Source organism: Harpia harpyja, chromosome Z, assembly GCF_026419915.1.
Source record: "Harpia harpyja isolate bHarHar1 chromosome Z, bHarHar1 primary haplotype, whole genome shotgun sequence".
In the NCBI taxonomy this organism is placed as follows: domain Eukaryota; kingdom Metazoa; phylum Chordata; class Aves; order Accipitriformes; family Accipitridae; genus Harpia; species Harpia harpyja.
Window position 1 is genome coordinate 4,693,576 of NC_068969.1, and position 19,803 is coordinate 4,713,378.

General features: G+C 34.4%; 2 protein-coding genes across 6 annotated transcripts in view; one reads left to right on the top strand and one right to left on the bottom strand.

Annotated features, from left to right (window-relative positions):
- CENPP (centromere protein P) overlaps positions 1–19,803 on the bottom strand; it is a 165,706-nt gene that overhangs the window by 79,203 nt on the left and 66,700 nt on the right. The window lies entirely within an intron of this gene.
- On the top strand, positions 592–17,816 carry ASPN (asporin). 3 transcript variants are annotated; one of them, XM_052779027.1, is made up of 9 exons: positions 592–1,168; positions 5,716–5,761; positions 6,695–6,965; positions 8,646–8,758; positions 10,926–11,139; positions 11,519–11,629; positions 14,123–14,216; positions 15,879–16,017; positions 17,146–17,816. In XM_052779027.1, exons 3-9 carry the CDS (start codon positions 6,719–6,721, stop codon positions 17,341–17,343), a joined length of 1,116 nt encoding a protein of 371 aa, XP_052634987.1. In that variant the 5' UTR covers positions 592–1,168; positions 5,716–5,761; positions 6,695–6,718; the 3' UTR covers positions 17,344–17,816. The 3 variants fall into 3 exon arrangements, with proteins under 3 accessions (XP_052634987.1, XP_052634989.1, XP_052634988.1); XM_052779029.1 differs by lacking the exon at positions 5,716–5,761; XM_052779028.1 differs by lacking the exon at positions 592–1,168 and having other exon boundaries at positions 5,682–5,761.

The following is a 19,803-nucleotide window of genomic DNA, read 5'->3' on the forward strand; positions in this document are numbered from 1 at the left end:
TAGACAAAATAACTAATATGCCACTTAAACCATCATTTTGCAAACAGCACCACATTACATGTATGTTAAAAAAACCAAAATTTCCAGGCTATTTTTCTGCAGCAAGACCAGATGCCTAACATAGAAAAGGAGCTAATTAAAGAAATTGACGAAATCAGATGTGCATGGAATTGGATAGATATCATGTATTGTAAATTTAAAGATACAAACATTGACTATGAAACTTGCTTTAGGTAAACCCAATTAGTCATGCTTTTCTTAAGTATACATAAACAGGTAGCCTACAGAACGTGAACGAAGAATAATCCAGTTTCTAAATATTGTGATGTGCATGGCAGTAAAAACCATACAGCAGGGCAAATTCTCAAGGACTTTGTTTTAAGCTCACAACTTCAATCCTTATCACAGAATATTGCAAATATTGTCTCTGTTTTAAATAAAAGTTATGCTTTATTTCTAATACACAAGAGAAATTAATTAACTATACTGACTAACAAAATTTGATCTACATTCTACATCCTTGAACCATCTTCCCCAGCCAGATAGTTGTCTACTGAAACCAAGAGGTAGAATTTATACGTAACTACACAACAAAGTCCTAATTTTATAACTTTAGAAAGGTTTGGCAACATGTTGATCACAGTAGGCTATTGGCTTACTCTACCAATGTCTAAGGTTTTATACATTTATTCAAGTCACACTTTTTAAAGAATAAAGGCTAATGAGATCATAAGTAAGTGTGATTCCATAGCAGGAATGACCTGAAATAGACCTCACTGTACTTCCAATGGCCTGATGTCAACTATTATTAAACTACAGGTTTTACAAAGTCTTCCACTAGACGTCTAGAGTTAAGCCAGAAGTTTTGGCTGTAATACAGGCAGTGATGAAAAACATATGAGTGGTAACAAGTCGTCTTAATATCATTCTTCAGTACTAAGATGGGCTAATCTGAAGCAGCACTTTACTCTGCTATCACCCACGGTGCCAGGAGGATCAAGAAGTTTGGGAGTGGAATTTTTCTTTATATTTACTTTCCATTTCACAGAACTCAGCCTAACTTCCTTTTTCTCTCTCTCTTTTTTTTTTTTTTAATATTAAATAACTGGACATAAAGATCTCAGGTGGATTATCACAGTGCTTCCGGAAGAACTATCAAACTTGCAAGGTATGTCCAGTTTGAATATCTATTCTATATAAATAGCAATAAAGAATTAAGCAACAGGTTGTCAGTCACTACGTGCAGATTAATAATGTCAGGTAATTTGGAGTTAGAAGTACCACTTTTTATGGAACATTTGAAAATCTACTTTGCAGCTGAAATAATTCTGTATTTACTACATCTGAGTTGCAAAGCAAAAAAAAAGCTACAGTGAATTATTTAACTACTAAAGACAGACATGTCAGAAAGACTTAACAACTGACAATGAAGTTTTTTTCCTCAGTTATTACAATCTATGAAAATCTATGCTACAATTATAGCAGTTCTTATAGTTACAACTCAGTGTTACCTTTCTGTAATTTGGTATTCAATTTGGATTTTTTTTTTTAAAGTAGATAGCAGCAAGGTAATTAAAAACAACACATGAAATAGTGAACTGTAGATGAGCTACAACCTAAAAACACTCACAGATCGTATTCAGTAACACAAGAGTCAGTTTTCCATAAAAAGTAAATACTCTCTAAATATGACTTATTTTGTAAACATGCTATTCATCATTATACTACATTACTTCAACATTGGACTATTTCTCAAGACAGAATCATTTCTTCAGTAATCTTACTGACCAAAAAAATTTCCTCCTGTTTTTCTTAAGCAATTTAAATACATCAGTAGAGTAGACAAGGAGTTAAACATAAACTCCTTTTATTTCTGGAATGGGACAATGACTAATAGAACCAGAACTATTTTTAAACATAGCTTTCAAAACAGCTATGGTCTTGCCTTTCTTTGGACAAAATCTGTGCACAGCGCAATGATTTGTGTTACTAATGAACACGGGGATTTTTCTTTGCCTCTGTAAAGACCACCACTGTGTCATTTAAACATTTCCTTTTCAGAAACAATGCCATCGGAAATTTGCCTCCATAGACCGGTAACAGAAGTGATTTCTAAATATAATTTAGAGTCTTTTTAAGTCTTAAAACTTTACCTGTTAACTCCTTCAGTGTCATAACTGGTAAGACAACAAAGACCACATGCTGCAGGACTGGCATGCAACTGCAAGGAATCCAGACATTTCTTTTTTAATGCACACATCCCATACTAACAACGTAACTCCTATCCTCACAGAAAGTGTTTTTCTTCCCGTAATTCATGTTTAGAATTTTCATGTCACAGAACTATTGCACACTTATGTGGAAATTTTCCACACAATCTCTGAAAGGTTTAAATCATATTAACATACTGTGACATCACCTGCATTTAATTAGTTATGAATGATAAGTATTATCCTAAACTAATAGCATTAAAAGTTCCTAACTTCCATGTGTTGTTTGGCAAGAGTTTTGGTAAAGACCACCACCCTAGTGAGGATAAGTATGTCCCAAACAATTAGTACAGTGATTTTGGTATTGTTTCATACTTCAGGAAAGAAAGTGAGCCTTACAGCATCTCTACATATAAAGTGTACTCTCCACATTCAATGACCTCACTTTGGGGTGGTTAGTGTTCCAGCTAAAAGGTGCTATTCAGAAGCTTTTTGTCCTGAAGGGTAAGTATGATTGCCATAAAGAAGGTGTAATGAAGAAGTACATGACCCCTCCTTGAATTTGCTACACTCTTTCTCAAACCCATCTTCAATGTTCCAGTCTGTAAAAACGTGAATGGACAAGGCCAGACTTTGTCCAAGCAACAATCGTTTGTTCAGGGTCTTATTAAACAGAACACCTGAGCCTGTCTAACAGCTTGCATATGTCAAGAATGGCCGTCCCACATCTTCTCCTTCCTTCTCTTTCCGTTTAACATTCCGTCCCCCTAAACCAGGCTGTTCCACCCATTCCTTTGTGCTGGCTCTGATACTCAGACTGATTCAGTTTGTTCAGCTGGAAAGAATGTATTGGGGTTTTTTTCCTCGCTCACATCAGTTTTATGCTGGTTTAGTGAGTTCAATCAGCTCAGCGAACAGCCTGAGTGGAAGAGCTGGTATGAGAGAACTGGAAGTACATACCTAGGAGCAGAACCAGCCTTAAGTGGCAGCAGTGAACCATTAGTAAAGCTGTATTAATGAACTGTATTTTATGAAAAAATTAATGAAATATTTCATAAAATTGTCATGATAAAATAATTAAAGTATTTCCAGAAAGATCACTACGATCTTGGACTTTAGGCTTTCATTTTCTTTAAGTTCTCTTACTCTTGAAGTTTAAGCATGCAAAAAGTTTCTATAAGTTCTTTTTCATGACCTGCAGAGTCAGAGCATTTCTACAGAGACATATCAACACCTATTAACTGGGAAACTCAAAACCTCAGCCAGGAAAAAAAATTAAAAACCTCCATAAAATCCAGTTCTTTGGCCAATGCAAACCTGGAGTCAAACTTGACTGTCACCCCTAACTACAAAGCTAATTAGCCATAAGGATTTCCTACTGGCAAAATGGGAAGATGAAGCGAGGGTTTTTTCTCTTTCATTTAAAAAAAAAAAAAAAAAAAAAAAGTATCACAACTCATGCTTCTTTCTGTATATGGACTTGTTTTCAAGAGATTTAACTCACAGGACTAATATATGTCGTCAATGACATATTTCAATACTATGTTTCTAGAACTGTTTGTTAACAACACATGTTTTTCAAGAGTTCAAACTGGCCACTACTCCAATCACTGCCCTCAACCTTTTCATAGTTCAAAATCATAATTAGTTTTTTGAATATCTGAAAGGAAATATGCAATCCATTTGCTACAGGTGCAAGTGTGAAAACAGATTTTTAAATTGTTTCATAAGACAAGTTCCTAGCACCAGATCCAGAAAAGCATTTCAGGAACATACGTGAAAGATTATCTTTAGATACAGTAAAACTATACCTCCAGTGCCTACCACAAATAGAAGTCAGCCGGGACTTGGAAACTAGATGTCTCAGACAGGATACATGCTACAACACTTGATATCCTACATGCAGAAATTGTACAACACCACTGAATAAAGCACAGAGTGTTTTGTCACTTAATACCTAAGTAGCCAGGGGAAGACCAGCCTGAGTGCCCATCTGTGAAAACCCAGCCATTAAAGCACTTGTCCAAGAATAAGGAGAACTCGGAAGCCTGAAAGGCTTCAAACTCATCTCCTAATTAATGGTATGACTAAAGTATTGAACATTTTGACTGTTTTGCTGAAGGTGAAACACAACATTGAAAGAGCCAAATATTGCAGAGGGGTACAGCCAGACATGACCACAATTCTCTCCAAAGAAACAAATGTAGGTTCCACATCTTGTTCCCAGCACTGTTTATATTCAAACACTCTTTCAAGAAAACACATTGTATAGGATTGCAAGTACAACTATAAAATTCTTTCTAGGAGCATTGAAAGAGAACATTATTTTGAACACAAAGGAAAATATACGGGAAAAATATATGTGAAGATTCTTTCAAGAGATTGTTAGATCAGTAAAAGATACGCACGCTACTCAAATGAGCATGCAACTGGAAGATTATAATAAATATTAAACTTACTTACGTGATGCATACCTGCAAGATACATAGTATATTGTGCTTCTGTTCTCAGACACATATTTGCGAGAAAGGAGTCACTGCATTCTTTTCGAAGGGGTGGGTTTTAAATAATCTAAATAGTGTTAGCTTTTTTCTTTTTATATACCCTGAAACATACACAGTTACAGTAGTAGCAATGTATGCAATACACGGCATTTTAATGCTGTAAGAATCATATACAAGAAACATTAAAATGACCTTGTACAGAGAAAAGCAATACAAACAAAACCTCAGAATTTTGAATAAGCCAAGTCAACACCCTTGTATGAACCAGTGCACTCCTTCTCCTGTGATTGAGGACCAATGACAAAATGTCTACATAAAGACACTTTTCAGCTATAAACAGATCAGCAAGCATTTAATTAGGTGATCAAACAAGAATTTACATCTGTTTAGTCTTTCCCTAAAGAGGTCTATGATAGTCTAATAGAAACATTTTTATAAACAGGATATACATAATAGAATTCACAGCAGCCCCTCTTGGTTTGCACAGCATACTGTAGAATCCAAATGACTTCTGGAACTGGGCTTTGGAGGGGAACAATGTAGAGCTACGGGCTGAATTTACAGTCTTTTCTCACAGAGTTGCAAAACACCCTGTGGCAGTTCTTACTATCTCCATTTCCCCTTGTGTCTAGTTTTATAGGAGTCAATAAAATCATCTTTAGGATAGAGTATGCAGAAAATATCTAAGGGTTTTGACCTATGGATCATCATTACTCAGGTAACACAGTATATTGTAGGACTGGACTCCTGGTTTTCCCAGTCAGGTGTGGCTAAAAGAAATCTGGTAAAATTAGAACTCAGAGAAGCAGAATAAAATTGAATGAACAGCTGCAATAAGACAGAATCTGCCATGTTTTTCTAAAGACAAATCTACTTTTTAAGTCCTTTGTAACTTGTGTATTCTTCTCAATAACATCAGGAAAAAATAATTGTAGCTATCTGACATGGGGTTTTCTGCTTTGAAGGTACCCTAACTGATCCAACATCTTTCTGTCTTCTAGACCGAAGGACCTTCGATTACACAGGAAAGATACTTTCAAGTTAAAGGTAATCTAAAAAGCTGCTGGGTTTCATGGCATTAAATTCAACCGCAGCGCATTTTCATCTCCTATCAGCTGGCTGCCTAGCTATCATGTACAGGCCCTATGATTACAAAAATAGGTTAACCCCCCCCCATGTTTATTGAGAAAATACGCACACAAAAGTACTGGCTTCCAGCTTTTTTCTGCACGTAATTTAAGTTACTGATTTGAAATGACAGAGATTCATAACCTGCAAGCCCTTGTCAGAGAAAAGAGCCCTCAACAAATAAAAGTCAATACAAATGTGCTTGCATACAGAGGTGAACTTCTATCAACAGCAGTAATAAACGAATGACTGGAATATGGGAAAAGCTGTTGTCAGGACTGAAAACTCTATTTTTCCAGATTAGAATAAGGAGAGTTTAATTAGAAGTGTTTAGGGAGCAGAATAACAAGTGCTTATGGAGCATCCTGATGAGTGCATTTCATGCATTGCTAATAAAGTATTTCCTGATTTTCTGGATACAAGCAATGCGCATATGCCCACGTATCCCATTAAAAATATTTTTTCATCAAGAATGAATAAAATAAATCCAATTCCAAGTCCTGGTAAAATTTACTACAAAAATTACACTTCAAAGCTTGAAGCAAATGATGATACTATTTTTTAAACTCAGAAAAAAAACCTTTGATATAAGATTAGTATCTAATGAATTTCACTTAAATAATTTTTAATGTTATAATATATAAATTTATAACAATATTTTTATTTAAAAGACTTTTTATATTTTTCATCTTTCATATACTAATTAAACCTTAATATTCATAACAGACCATTTTTCAGGACCACAGACTGTAGCAGTGAGTGAAATAAATAGTTTAATAGCTTTATTTGCTGTTTTACATTCACCAATTCTTGTGTTTGGGTTTGTTTGTTTGTTTTACTTTCCTCTTCAAGATTGGCTATCCTGATTAAGAAGATATGAAAGAATACACACTCCTTCTCTTCTTGGCTTTGTGCTCTGCCAAACCTCTCATTGGTCCTTCATATTTTACACTAAAGAATATGATGCTCCAAGATATGGAAGAAGATGATGATGATTATGATGACGACAACTCTCTATTTCCAACCACCGAACCAATTATACCACTAATTCCTTTTGATCTATTCCCAGTATGCCCCTTTGGATGCCAATGCTATGTGAGAGTTGTCCATTGCTCTGACCTAGGTAAGAATGAATTTGTGTGTCTGTTCTCCACTGGACTCCCCTTTGGAGGATTTGCCTTTTAAAAAGATGAATTCTACAGCTCCATAAATTGGACACTTTCACATATTCCTATACTAGTCATTTTCAAAAGGAGCTTACATTTTTTCAGTTAGGCTTACAAGCCATATCCAATTCATGTCCAGCAACTAATTTGTGTTCAGCACTTTTTACAACATAAATGTTTTCCCAGTTCATGTGCACCAGTTTAGAAAATTAATAAGTTGCTATAGCGACCTTCCATTAGCAATGACTTCTATCTGTAACAACATAGAATAGAAAGGCTTTTATAATATATAAGAAATAACTGTAAAACTATTTAACTGAATACTGATCGGGGTTAGTAAGTACTAAATAATCTGCAATGCTTTTTATCAACTAAGAGAAAAATTACAGAATTTGAAAATGCTTACATTTAGATTTTAGATTACACTTTCCCCTTTTTCTTTTACTTGCATGAAGTTACATCCAAACAGAGGAGCACAAAAGTTTGCTGTATCTTCTGTTTGCATTAGACAAGCTATTAGTCCCTCCAAAAAAGACTATGGCTAAAGAAGTACTTCATTCACAACTACAAAGCAACAGGTCAAATGACAAGAAAACATAACAAAGGAAAAAGAGGCCATAAATAAACCACAAGGAAGTTTAACATGAGCGCATAAATGGCATACAAACTATTTGCTCAGCTTAACTTCCACTAAAGTGTGCATCACTGGTAACAACATTTTAACAAAAGGCAAATCTGCTACTGTCACTGCTGCAGATACATGCTAGTCCTAAATATGAATTTATTATTAATTGTGCCAATTTGAAGTAGTGTTCGTTGACTTTTTCCCATGATTCAAGGTAATCAAAGGACTATGCTCCTGCCACTAGCACAGTGACAATGACATTTGTTCTCATCACAGCTCTGCCACCATCCTAAACTTAATCCTAGACTCCTCATGTCAGAAATATTGAGTCAATACATAAATTGCTGAGGTTTTTAAAGATGTGTCATTATTAAGGAATCAAAATAGACTTTTGCTGACAGCAGTAAACTGTTGTTATTGCATCTGGTCAACAGATTGCAAACCGCTTAAGTTCACACATAGAAAAAAACCCCTATTAATAGACTTCATCTTTAAATAACTGCAACTTATTAATTATGGAATAACTGTTAATAAACTGGACAAGCATTTAGCATTTGATGCATCAGCATTTCCACTGAAAAGAAAGTTACTATACCTTGCTAGTCTCTTCTGCTGATTCAGGATCTCAGATGGCATGAACTGAAATGTTTTTGTAACTGAACAGTGAACTGGATTGGGGGATTTATATAGCTGGTAATTAAGTACTGGCAGCTGGAAGAGCATCCTTTGTCCACTTTTACCAAGAATACATTTCTCAGCCCTGATGTTAACTGTACAGCTCTATAAGCAACTGTGCCAGTACAATGGATAGGGCAGTGCAGAGGTAGAAAGGAGCTTTCAAGCACTGAGCAGAAATCCCTTAAAGCCACTGCAACAGCCCTGTTCCTCAATACAAAACCACAGCCCCAGATTCAACAAGGGCTGCTTTCTGTGCTTTGCTGTTTAGCAGTTAATTTCTTTGGACTTATATACAGGCATGTGATGTTTCTGTTTATGTCACATACTTAAATAGGTTTGACATCAATACCTCGCAACATTCCACCAGATACTCGTATGATTGACCTTCAAAACAACAAAATTAAAGAGGTCAAGGAAAACGATCTCCAAGGACTCACATCACTTTATGTAAGCTTGCTATTTTCCAAGTTTGAAATCTTATTTAGCAATCTGAAATATTTTGATATTTTAAAATACAAATGGTATTTTTTTTCTCCAATAGCATCCATAAAAATACAGTCTAACATCTGCATATTTGACTGCTCCCACACAGTAAGAAGCAAATTTCTTTGAGCTGCAAGAACTATGCTACTTTCTACAACATGCAGAAAGTGTACCGTATGTACCTCACCAAAAAAATCCTCAAGATTTCTTCAGTCCTTAGCATGCACAGGAACATTCCTTACATTTTAAAGGCTGCAAGACAAGTGCTCCTTTTCTATCTGCTTAGCTGTAAAATAGTAGAAAGAACTTAATCTCAAAGAACGATATTTTCTGAGGGTATTTTCAAAAGCACACAACAAAACCATACAACACATACACCACTGAAACTAATGTTACAAATCCAATTTACCTGAACAGAAAACAGACCAACACTGAATTACTGAAAAAGTCAGGTGTTTTACTACTATTTTTTTAACATGCTCAAGTATGCACATAGAGACAGGCTTTAAAATAAGTAGCACTTGCAACTGATAAATCTATATATTTATAGTACACAATAATCCCTTTTTATAATGAAAGAAAGTAAGAGAGTTTCAGAGGCCTGGAAACGTAGATTTAATCTGGTTTGGAATACTTATTTCCATAAGATGTTACTCTAGATCCACTAACAACAAATATTGACAATTTTAAAATTTTCATTGTAAAAATGACAAATCTGTTCCACAAGTTATAGCATAGTAATGACATTCTATTCCACATTACAAAGACATGAAACACACATTAAACCAACATAAGCCAAATCCTTTTCAGTTGTATTTGGTTTCTGAGCAAGAACTGAAAATTTACCAGATCTAAATGTTTATGAATGAGCTTGTTAATTATTATGGGTTAAGCTAGAATAGAAAAAATAGGAACCATATAAATTCATTGTTTGCAACAAAGTGTTTCCAATTCCCCTTGAGTGTCTCCTGTCTGGGTACAGAATGGTCTTACCAGCAAGTTAGGGGTAAACACACCAACTGTGGTTTATATTCAGTATAAAAGAGCTATAGAAACTAACCTCCAATGACTGAGAAAGTCATTGCAATACATCAGCAATCACCACATTATATATGAGAGTCACCACTTAATTATGTGGTAACTGAAATCTCTGAGCTGTTTTGATTTTTCTCATTAGTCAATTTGTGGCAAGGCAGAACATAATTTTTACTGAAAGCAAAGTTTACTTTGTACAACTTGTCTAAGTACTAGTCTACTTAGCAAAGGCACAGATGGCAACTTGGATTAGGAAGGAGCATTTCCTGTTTATTTCCTTAAGCTATCCTCATTTTTTTGGGGGAAAAAAAAAGATTAATTCTGTTTTGCTCTACTTTTCGTTCCACAATTCCAGATGACTTACCAACAGCTCAAAGAAGTAAAAAAGGAACAAAAATTAATAGTCTAGGTATGGAAATGCAGAGATGTGATTTGACATGCAAAATAATTTCAGATAACTTATATTTTGTTGTCTGTAGTAACTCATCACAAGTTCTCTGATAACACATATCAACCAAGCGAAAAAACTGTCCCAAAAAAAGCACTAGTGCACTGTACAGAAGAGAGGCTTAAATTCACAGCAGTTGAAAAGTTACAGCAAATAAATATAAATTCATGTGTGCATCAGTCATAAACAGACATTAACTTTTAAGAAATTCAGATTAAAAACCTGACTCTTATTTTGCAGCATTATCCTGAAATAAAAGATGAAATTCTGACTTTTGAGAATTTCTCTGCATTAAGGAACAACAACATCATAAAAGAATATGTCCCCCATACAATCCCACAAAATATAAGAAGACAAACACATTGTTTTGCAAATTCTTCTCATTATCCATTGGCACCTTGTCAGCTCTGACTAGTTTTTCTCTATCTTCTAGTTGATGCTCCAGCTTCCAGGTTCTTATTTGTTTTTCACAATCAATTGAAATGCCTGAAGTATATACAAAGTGCTAAAGTTTGGTATGATAGAAAAATAAAATATTTCAAATACTTAATTGTTAAATTATATATCAAATTCATTACTTAAAATTCATAATCATAACATTCACGTATAAAGAAATTTTCTTTGTACTGCTCTTCCTATCCCTCATAGGCACTGGCTTTGAACAACAATAAAATATCCAAGATTCATCCAAAAGCCTTTCAACCAACAAAGAAGCTACGACGACTGTATTTGTCCCATAACCAGCTAACCGAGATTCCAACAAATCTACCAAAAACTTTAGCAGAGCTCAGAATTCATGCTAATAAGGTTAAGAAAATCCACAAGGACGTATTTAAAGGAATGAAGTCTCTACATGTTTTAGGTAAGTGCAATTAAGTAGAAAAGAAAATGTCTTTATCAAAAATGTAACACATTATAATTTTCATTCAAACATTTCCCTAATGTGCAATTTCCTCTTAGAGAGATATCCATGCTGTGGAAACTATCTTTCACAATTTAATTTCTATGTGAAGTTGCTACATAGGTCAAGTTTCTGGTAACCCTGCAAGCCAAGTTAAGACAGCCTTTATTAGCTGAAAGCTGTGACTTCTACCCCTCTGAATAAGTAATCAAAGCTAAACATTAATTAATGCTTAGAACATCTGAAGTCATAAATAAAATGAAATCAGCTGTTTATAACTTAGTCTAACATACACAAAATTCCTGCGCCATAAATACTTTTTTTCTTTTCCCTTGGACAGAAATGAGTGCAAATCCTCTTAACAATGATGGAATAGAGCCAGGGGCTTTTGAAGGTGTAAATATCTATCATATAAGAATTGCAGAAGCTAAATTAACTTCAATTCCTAAAGGTATGCTTTGTTTTACCTTTTCTACTTTACCTATACTCCTAAATAAAACGCTTTAACATCTATATGATTATTAAAATGGTCATAAATTCTGTTTTGTATTGTTCATTACTACCAAACCACCTCCTACCTTATTTTTCTTTTTGTACTTAGTATCCAATTCTACATCCCCAAAGTGTGCATGAACGTGCACGCATGCACACACACATAGTGCACACACACATAGTGCACACACACATAGTGCACACACACATAGTGCACACACTCTCAGTCTCCAGCCCCATCTCCTGCCTTCTCCCTGTCAGGAGGTCCACTCCTCTCAGAGTCATCCAGAGACTCCTCTCAGGAGAAACAATGTGAAGAAAATCGTAATAATATATGTCACTTCACATCTGTCACACCAGCCTCTCAAAAATCCTTGCAAAGAAAGAATAAACCCCCCCCGATATTTGATCTGGGTCCTAAGGGATACAGAATTCCCACTTTCTTTACACATTTAAAATGAAACCCCCAAAGTTCTAACTTGAATTTTGAATGTTTCAAGTGACTCTGTAGCTCAAATATGCTCTGCAACATAACAACTTTAATGCAAAACCCAATACAGCATTTTATACATCTTTTGATGGGGTTTTGCTAAGTAAAATTTAATATATTTTAATTAAATTCAACATAACATACCGCAAGATTAAATCACTCCTTCATATAAAACAATTAACTTGTGATTTGGAAGTAGCAATAAATTAAAACACTAACTTTACAAATCACTGACCTCCATACACAAAAGAGTAGCATGAAGGAACTTAGTACAACACTATGTTCATTTTCTGTAGGTCAATGTAGTATTTAACCAAATTCTCACGATTTTCAACTGCTCGAAACTACTAGCTAAGAGAAAAAGGGGGGAAACAAAGCATAATACCATATGTTATTTATTAACTTACAGGGAAACTAAATGTTGGCCCCTAAGATACTTATTTCTGCATCAGTCAGATAAAGAACTTGATTCTTATTAAATTTAATCTCTTCTTGTAGACAGATATATATGCAAAAGCATCCCTGTAGAAGAGAACACTAAAAAAAAAAAGCCCAACAACAAACAAAACCAACTCACCCCAATTGTTCAGATAATTTTAAGATAAGAAACTATCTGGCTCCCTATGGTAATGCTCCCCAACACAAAAAAAAGACATTCTTCTAGTATTATCATCATACCATCTCCTGTCACTTATCATAAAAATAACAAAAAAAACCAAACTGTAAAATGATTCAGATTTTGCTTTTGTTATAGAGAAATCTCCTATAAAAAAACACAGCATGAGGTCTAATTTGTGGTGTCAAATACATAAACAAATCATAAACAAACAGGATTTCATGGTGAATATATTCTACACAAATGGAAACTAAGTTTGTAGATCTTTCTATCTGCAAATTTTATAATAACACAAAAAGATTAAAAAAATACCACTTACAAAATGCACTTAAAATCTAAAGTGGACAGATGGGTAGTCTTCCCTCTTAATATTCTAACTCAGACATAAGCAACACCCGGTGGAATTGTAAACTGGAATGTAAACTGGAAAAAAGCCCAAACAAACAAACACCAAAGCATGTCAACTGGCATAAAGACAGGCTGTAAAGCATACCACTTTTCTTCAGTATTGTAATGCTACAACAAATAGCAATGGGAGTAGTGCTCTCCTAAGCCATATTAGTAACAAAAACATGTGGTTTGTCTTGCTTGGTGTCAGGGTGCCATCTAGACAGATGCTAGTAAAACTGAACATAAGATCAGCAAACAGAAATTCAAACTTGTGACTGTCTTTCTCTGCCTTCACTAGAAGGATATTGTAAAAAAGATTCTCCACCTCCTGGTCCGTTCACTGCCAGCTCTGAATTGGGACTATTTGGTACCACACGAGAAAACATTCTGCAGTCCAGCACGGGAACGAGCATACCAAATATCTAATTTTGCTTAAAGAATTCTGAAAGCTTTCCTCCCAAATCACACCTTAGGAGCTATAATAGCGCAGTTATTACATCGTGTGGAAGAAAATACATATCTACAAAAAAACGTCACTGGTTGCACAGGAGTAGGATTTTGACTACCAGCTGTTAGATAATTGCACATAACAACTTACATATTTGACAAGTTAACCAAAATCCATGAAAGCCGTTATAAAGAAAGCTAGCAAAATTATACCAAATTTTGGAACTCTGAAATCTTAACATTAGCATACGCGCTTTCACATCTTAATTTTTGTTTAAATTGCTATTTTAAACCAAATGATGTTGATGTTGTTTTGTTGGTTTGTTTTTTTTTTTAAGTAACATACTTGTATCTAATACCCATTTCTTTGATGCAGACAACCCCCCGCCCCCCAAGATTCTTCACCCAATCCTAAATACAAAGGAAAGCAGCTGTTTGGAACATAATAAATATTCCAACAAAAATAAGTTGGCTTATTTTTCTTTTACTGTGCATTTGTATTTCATCAGAACTGCCCTCCAGTCTACTAGAACTTCATTTAGATGACAATAAGATCACAACAATCGAACTTGAAGATTTTATCCGGTATAAAGATCTTCAAAGGTAAAATTCCCATGCAGAATGTTTTTATTTGATAAAAGGTCATACCTGGCAGGATCTCTTATTTGATACTTTTCTTGTTAATGGGAGAAAGGAGAATTACAAATTTTAAGTGTTTTAGTGAGAACTGCTGTAAATTAGACCAAACTTTAAAAAAACCCGAACAACCAAAAAAATAAACTCCAAACATCAGCCTTGTTATTACATGCCTTGCTTACAGTTCACAGTAGAAATGTATGTTAAGAACAGCATCTGATTACAAAATGTAATCATCATAAATTCTTACCTCCTGGCACCTGGGTGTTGTGTAGCATAGCGTGGCTTTTATATAATATCTCTTAATGTGCTAGTAGTAATATGCTTCAATTAAGCATTGCATTTATTTCTCAGAATATATGAACCTTTGTGGTCACGTTATTTATCAACAGTATTCGGTATTTTTCTCTAGCCTGTTCCCTACCAGGCCCAGGCATTTTAACTCCTTGGTCACTCATCTCACAAATCCCACCCAAAATGAGGTATACAGCAACACCAACTGATTTTTATTTTAGGAAGAGAATGCCTTTCTTGCAACTAAATTTATAGGATTTAAGAGTCATAATAGCTTTTCAATTCTACAGAAGGCCTAAGTGTACTGGAAGGAAACACTCCATACACACCCCAAAGAAAAATACAAAAGGATGGCATGAAAAGGGAAATTTGAGACTTCTTTATATAAACACATGGGAAAACTGGTAAATTATGAGAGAACATAAATTCACCTCCTGAAAACTAGCCTGAGAGGAATACCGCAGCTGGTAAAGGAAACAACTTGATAACAGTTTCCAAACATGATGGGCTTTAAGAAAAAATGCATGTTTCTGAGGAATGTATCACTGATGTAGGACAAAAGAAGGAAGTTCTTTCTGTAAAGCTCAGTTAAGTACTCTGAAAATATGGCTGAGCAGCACTGAATTTTTGATTTGGTAATAGAAACTACTATCAAAGAGGAACTACTGAACTGCACTTAGATACCAACTTCAGTTTCTGAAGAAATTAAGAAAGGACAAAAAGGGGATTGCAGGATGCGTGGAAAGAGGAACTCCAAATTGACCTTCTGAATTACCTTCCTAGCAATGCAGGCTGAAGTCTTATAGCAAAAAATCTAACTAAGGCCTAAATGAAGGAAAATGTGGAAGTAGGAAAGAAAGTAGTCCTGCTTATTTTTAAAATACAAAGTTTTTGACTAAGCTATATACATAACTGCTTCTTTGCAAGACTTGCTCTTCTTTGGCTATTTATTGGAACACCACTTTTTACTACTCTAAGTATACTTTGTAACTATGCTACTTGATAAAAGGGCATGATTTCTTTTAAAAGCAAATTGGTTGATGTTTATAATTTTAACTCTTGCCACTAAAAGTAGAAAAACTGCATGCAAAACTGGACAATTGCTCGCATCAGGCTAGCTGCTGTCCTTTAAGTGGAGATTAAATTAAGAAAAAATACTTGTTGGATCAATGGTAGTTTTTTTTCTATCAGAGGTAAGATTTCATCATCTTCCCCAGTTCTTTTTTCCCTATGTCTACTCCTGTGTATTTCAAACTTTAAAAAAAAAGTATGCTCTTCAATGCTGTTGTGAATGCTAATTAATCTTTAATTAAATGTTCCTTGTACTATTTCTAGGCTAGGCCTTGGGAATAATAAAATCAAAGATGTGGAAAATGGAAGTTTTGCCAGCATACCAAGCATACGCGAAATCCATCTTGAAAAAAATAAACTCAAGAAAGTTCCTCCTGGATTACCCGAACTGAAATATCTTCAGGTCATATACTAACTTAATAGAAAACTTTGGTAGTTATGAGTTGTTTGACTTTCACACTGTCATAGTGATTAGGACATAATTAAAATGCATGATTAACTGTCACATATTTTGACATGACTCATACTAGGAAATCCTGAAATCATGTATATACTTAAAGAAATAAACGAGATCAAACAGCAGGAACACTTCTGGGGGCAGGGCATAAACAACATGCTACACCCAGAAAATGTTTTCAAAAAGTCTGTATTATAGTTTCCATATTAGCAAGCCAGCGTGGAAATTTTTCCATTCCTATGCTGAAAAGCCTTAAATCCAAAGAAAATTATTTGAGGCTGAAATGATGAGATAAGGTTTTAAAATTTGTATTTAGAACTAGATAAATTCTGCGATAAGATGCCCTCAAAACAAATGAACAGATGACAGAGCGCATGATAAGCTATTTGGTAAAAGCTTTTACCTCTGAATTTCATTTCTTTCCACTTCTCATTTCACTTCCAATTAAAGGAAAATCTTCTACGATATATTTAAAAACAAACAAACAAACATCAACTTACAATGTAATGTAAAAATAGATATACAAACAAAAGAATTCTTTTGTCAATGTACATTATTTTACTTAAATTCTAAACTCTACTATCACAAGCCTCCTCTCCCTGCTGTTTTTTTTTTTACTAATTTAAGCTACATCTGTATTAGACTGATCTGTTCCTATAACCATACAAACGAACCTCTCCTAATATCAACTTTTCTAGAGACTACTTTTTAAAATTTATTAAATCACTTAAAATTTGCATTATGCAATATAATATAATACTGCACCAGTATAATTATTACTATAAGAGAATATAAAATTGCATTTTAGGATAAAGTTCCATAAGAAGAGAGTGCAATTTTTCTGACAACACACTGATAAAATACCATATAACTTTTTGAGGGGGGGGGAGAGACTGTGGCGGAAGGGAGACATTTTTTAAAGATTCAACACAAATTTTTAATTCCTGTTACTATTAAGGTCTGCATCCAACTGATTGTATAGAAAACCTCAGTTATCTATATGCCAATGAATGTTTGGATATTTTTTCCATTTACATACTAACTATTATATTTTGCTGTTTCTTCTTGCTGCAGGTAGTCTTCCTTCATTCTAATCATATTGCAAAACTGGGAGTGAATGATTTCTGTCCAACAGGAGGAAGAAAGAAGAAAGCGTTATACAGTGGCATAAGCCTCTTCAATAATCCTGTAAAGTATTGGGAGGTTCAGCCTTCAACTTTCCGTTGCATTTTAGCCAGAAACAGCGTGCAACTTGGAAATTTCCTCAAATGATACTGAAGTTGGTAATTTCAAAAAACACCTTGTCCAAATCAGTTCTACAATACTTGAAATCTGCAGAAAAATGCCAATTTTACACTATTTAATCAGTTTACAAAGTACTTACTATTTCAGACATAATTAATTAGGAACAATATGTTAGTAGGATCCATTGTATTATTTGACAATGTTCAACCTACATTTGAATAATTTAAACAAAAGCCTTTGTATCTTACGGAAGGACTCTTGGAAGTGCAACTGGAAACCGTATTTGATGTTTCCTATTATAGATGTTAAATTCTTTACTTAAATCACATAGTTTGGACATATTCTTTCTTTCAAATAAATTCTAAAAATCAAGTGGAAGTGACTTTTTCCACAGTAAGGACCTTTTCCTCTGCCAAAAAGTGTTGTATGAAAAGTTGCAAAGAAAAAAAAAAAAAAATCAGACTTCAAGGACAACTTCTTCTGTCATTTTTGATAATGAGCAAAGAGGTCTTTCCTCTCTAAACTAGAACATATTTTTATAATCTATTAAGTGAGATAAAGGTGGATTTCATATCAAGAACTAACATGCAGAAAGCCTTTAAAAGTTTTTTGTTTTTTTTTTTCTTGCAACTTCATGTGGGAAATGTCCTTCAATATTGTGCTATCAATATAATTTGATGCATTCTGAACATTAAAAAGTAGGATTCAAGATTTATCATATGCTTCAAGCTTAATAGGAATGATTATTAAACTCCCTTTAGGCCAGCACAAACATTTTCTTTTATCTATAACAACTGTAATCGTGTTTTTCATTTAATATTTTCGTCTTTTACATTTTGACATCACACGGGTTAAGAATCCCTTATTAAAAGTACCTTAAAATTGCTGAATGCAAGCAGATAGCTGGAACTCAACTGCTCTGACTTCTTATGTAGGTCAGCACATATAATTCTCAATACTGACAGTACTGTATAAAATGGATATTTTATATATCTATTTACTGTATATTTGCTATTGGGATTCAAAATAAATTAAATAAACTTAAAGAAAACTTGCATTTGTATACCTGATTACATGATTTGTCATGTCAAAACATTCAGAGATTATAACCAAACACCTTTCTGACTCTTCTATTTTCTCTATTCTTCCTTTTTCCAAATTTAGACACCTTGCAGATCATTTATCACTGCTGTTCTTCACAAAGTTAAAAATTTAACACTTTATTTGAAGCAGCTATGGGAAATGACACAGACTAGTAGTAAAAGAAAATACTACAGAGAAATCAAGCAATTCCCAATCTCTCAGCCTTTCTATCACCTCCCTAAGTACACTAAGCAATAAGCATCAAGTCTAACATCTGATATTTTTCATCTGCTTGGTCTTTCTGTGCTTAATATTTTGTTAGCACCACTAATGCTGTTGAGAGCCAAAACCACATGGGGAGATGAGGGAGAATGGGCCAGGGGAGGCTTTTACTGAGGAATAGTTTTTGCAAACAGAAATTCTATAAAATACTTCAAGGCAGAATAAAAACAAAACACAAAACCCAAAACAAATCTGCAGATCACCAAGCATCTTTCTATTCCTGACTTCTGAAGATGTTTCTAAGGAGTGCATTTCCTAGCAAATAACACGGGGAAAGCAGTGATCAGTACTGAAAATAGTAGTTAATGAGCATATTCTTCATCAGTTGGTCTAATTTATATCATGGACTTCTTTAGCCATAGCTGTGTCATCATGCTTGAAGAGCTATGATCTCTATTTACAGACCAGTGTTAGAAGACAAACCTGATGTATACATAGGAAAAAAAGGCAATACCTTCAGTAGATTTTTCCACTAGGGAATTAGTTACTACACTCACAGGAAACACAGAACTGTTGATGTACAGTTCATACAAGGAATGCATACCAGCTTTTACTGCAAAAGACACAGTCTGAGCCTCTCTATACATTGCACTTTAAATCCAACAGTAACAAATCTGACAAGCCTACAGAGGGAAACAGTCAACTCTTTAAGCCACGTCTACAAGATTTATGTGGAGCATGAAAGAACGTTGAAAAAAGCAAGAGCAGAAATAAGTAACTGAGAATGAAACAGCCTAGTTACATTAAGAATAACACACCACACAGACTACTCATTTACCCTAGAGTAAATCATCATCACAGAAAATCTTTACATTCATACGCAAGCAGGAGCACCTACTACGTCATGGTAACAGCCCAAGTGCACATTCATACCCTCTGGGAAATACCAGCCTTCCCTCAATGATAGGCTACCTGCCTTATACTACCAAACAGCTCATAACTCCATACCAGAGACACAAAGCATTGTCAGTAACAACTAACTGTCCAAGAAGAAAGTGAAGATTTGAAATAAATGCCCATTCTTATCTAGTAACAGCTAGAAAGCTTAAGTCCTTAATGTTCCACAAAGGGTTCACTGCTTAAAGTTTACTGTCAAAAAGATAGAGCAAAGGGAAATAAAGG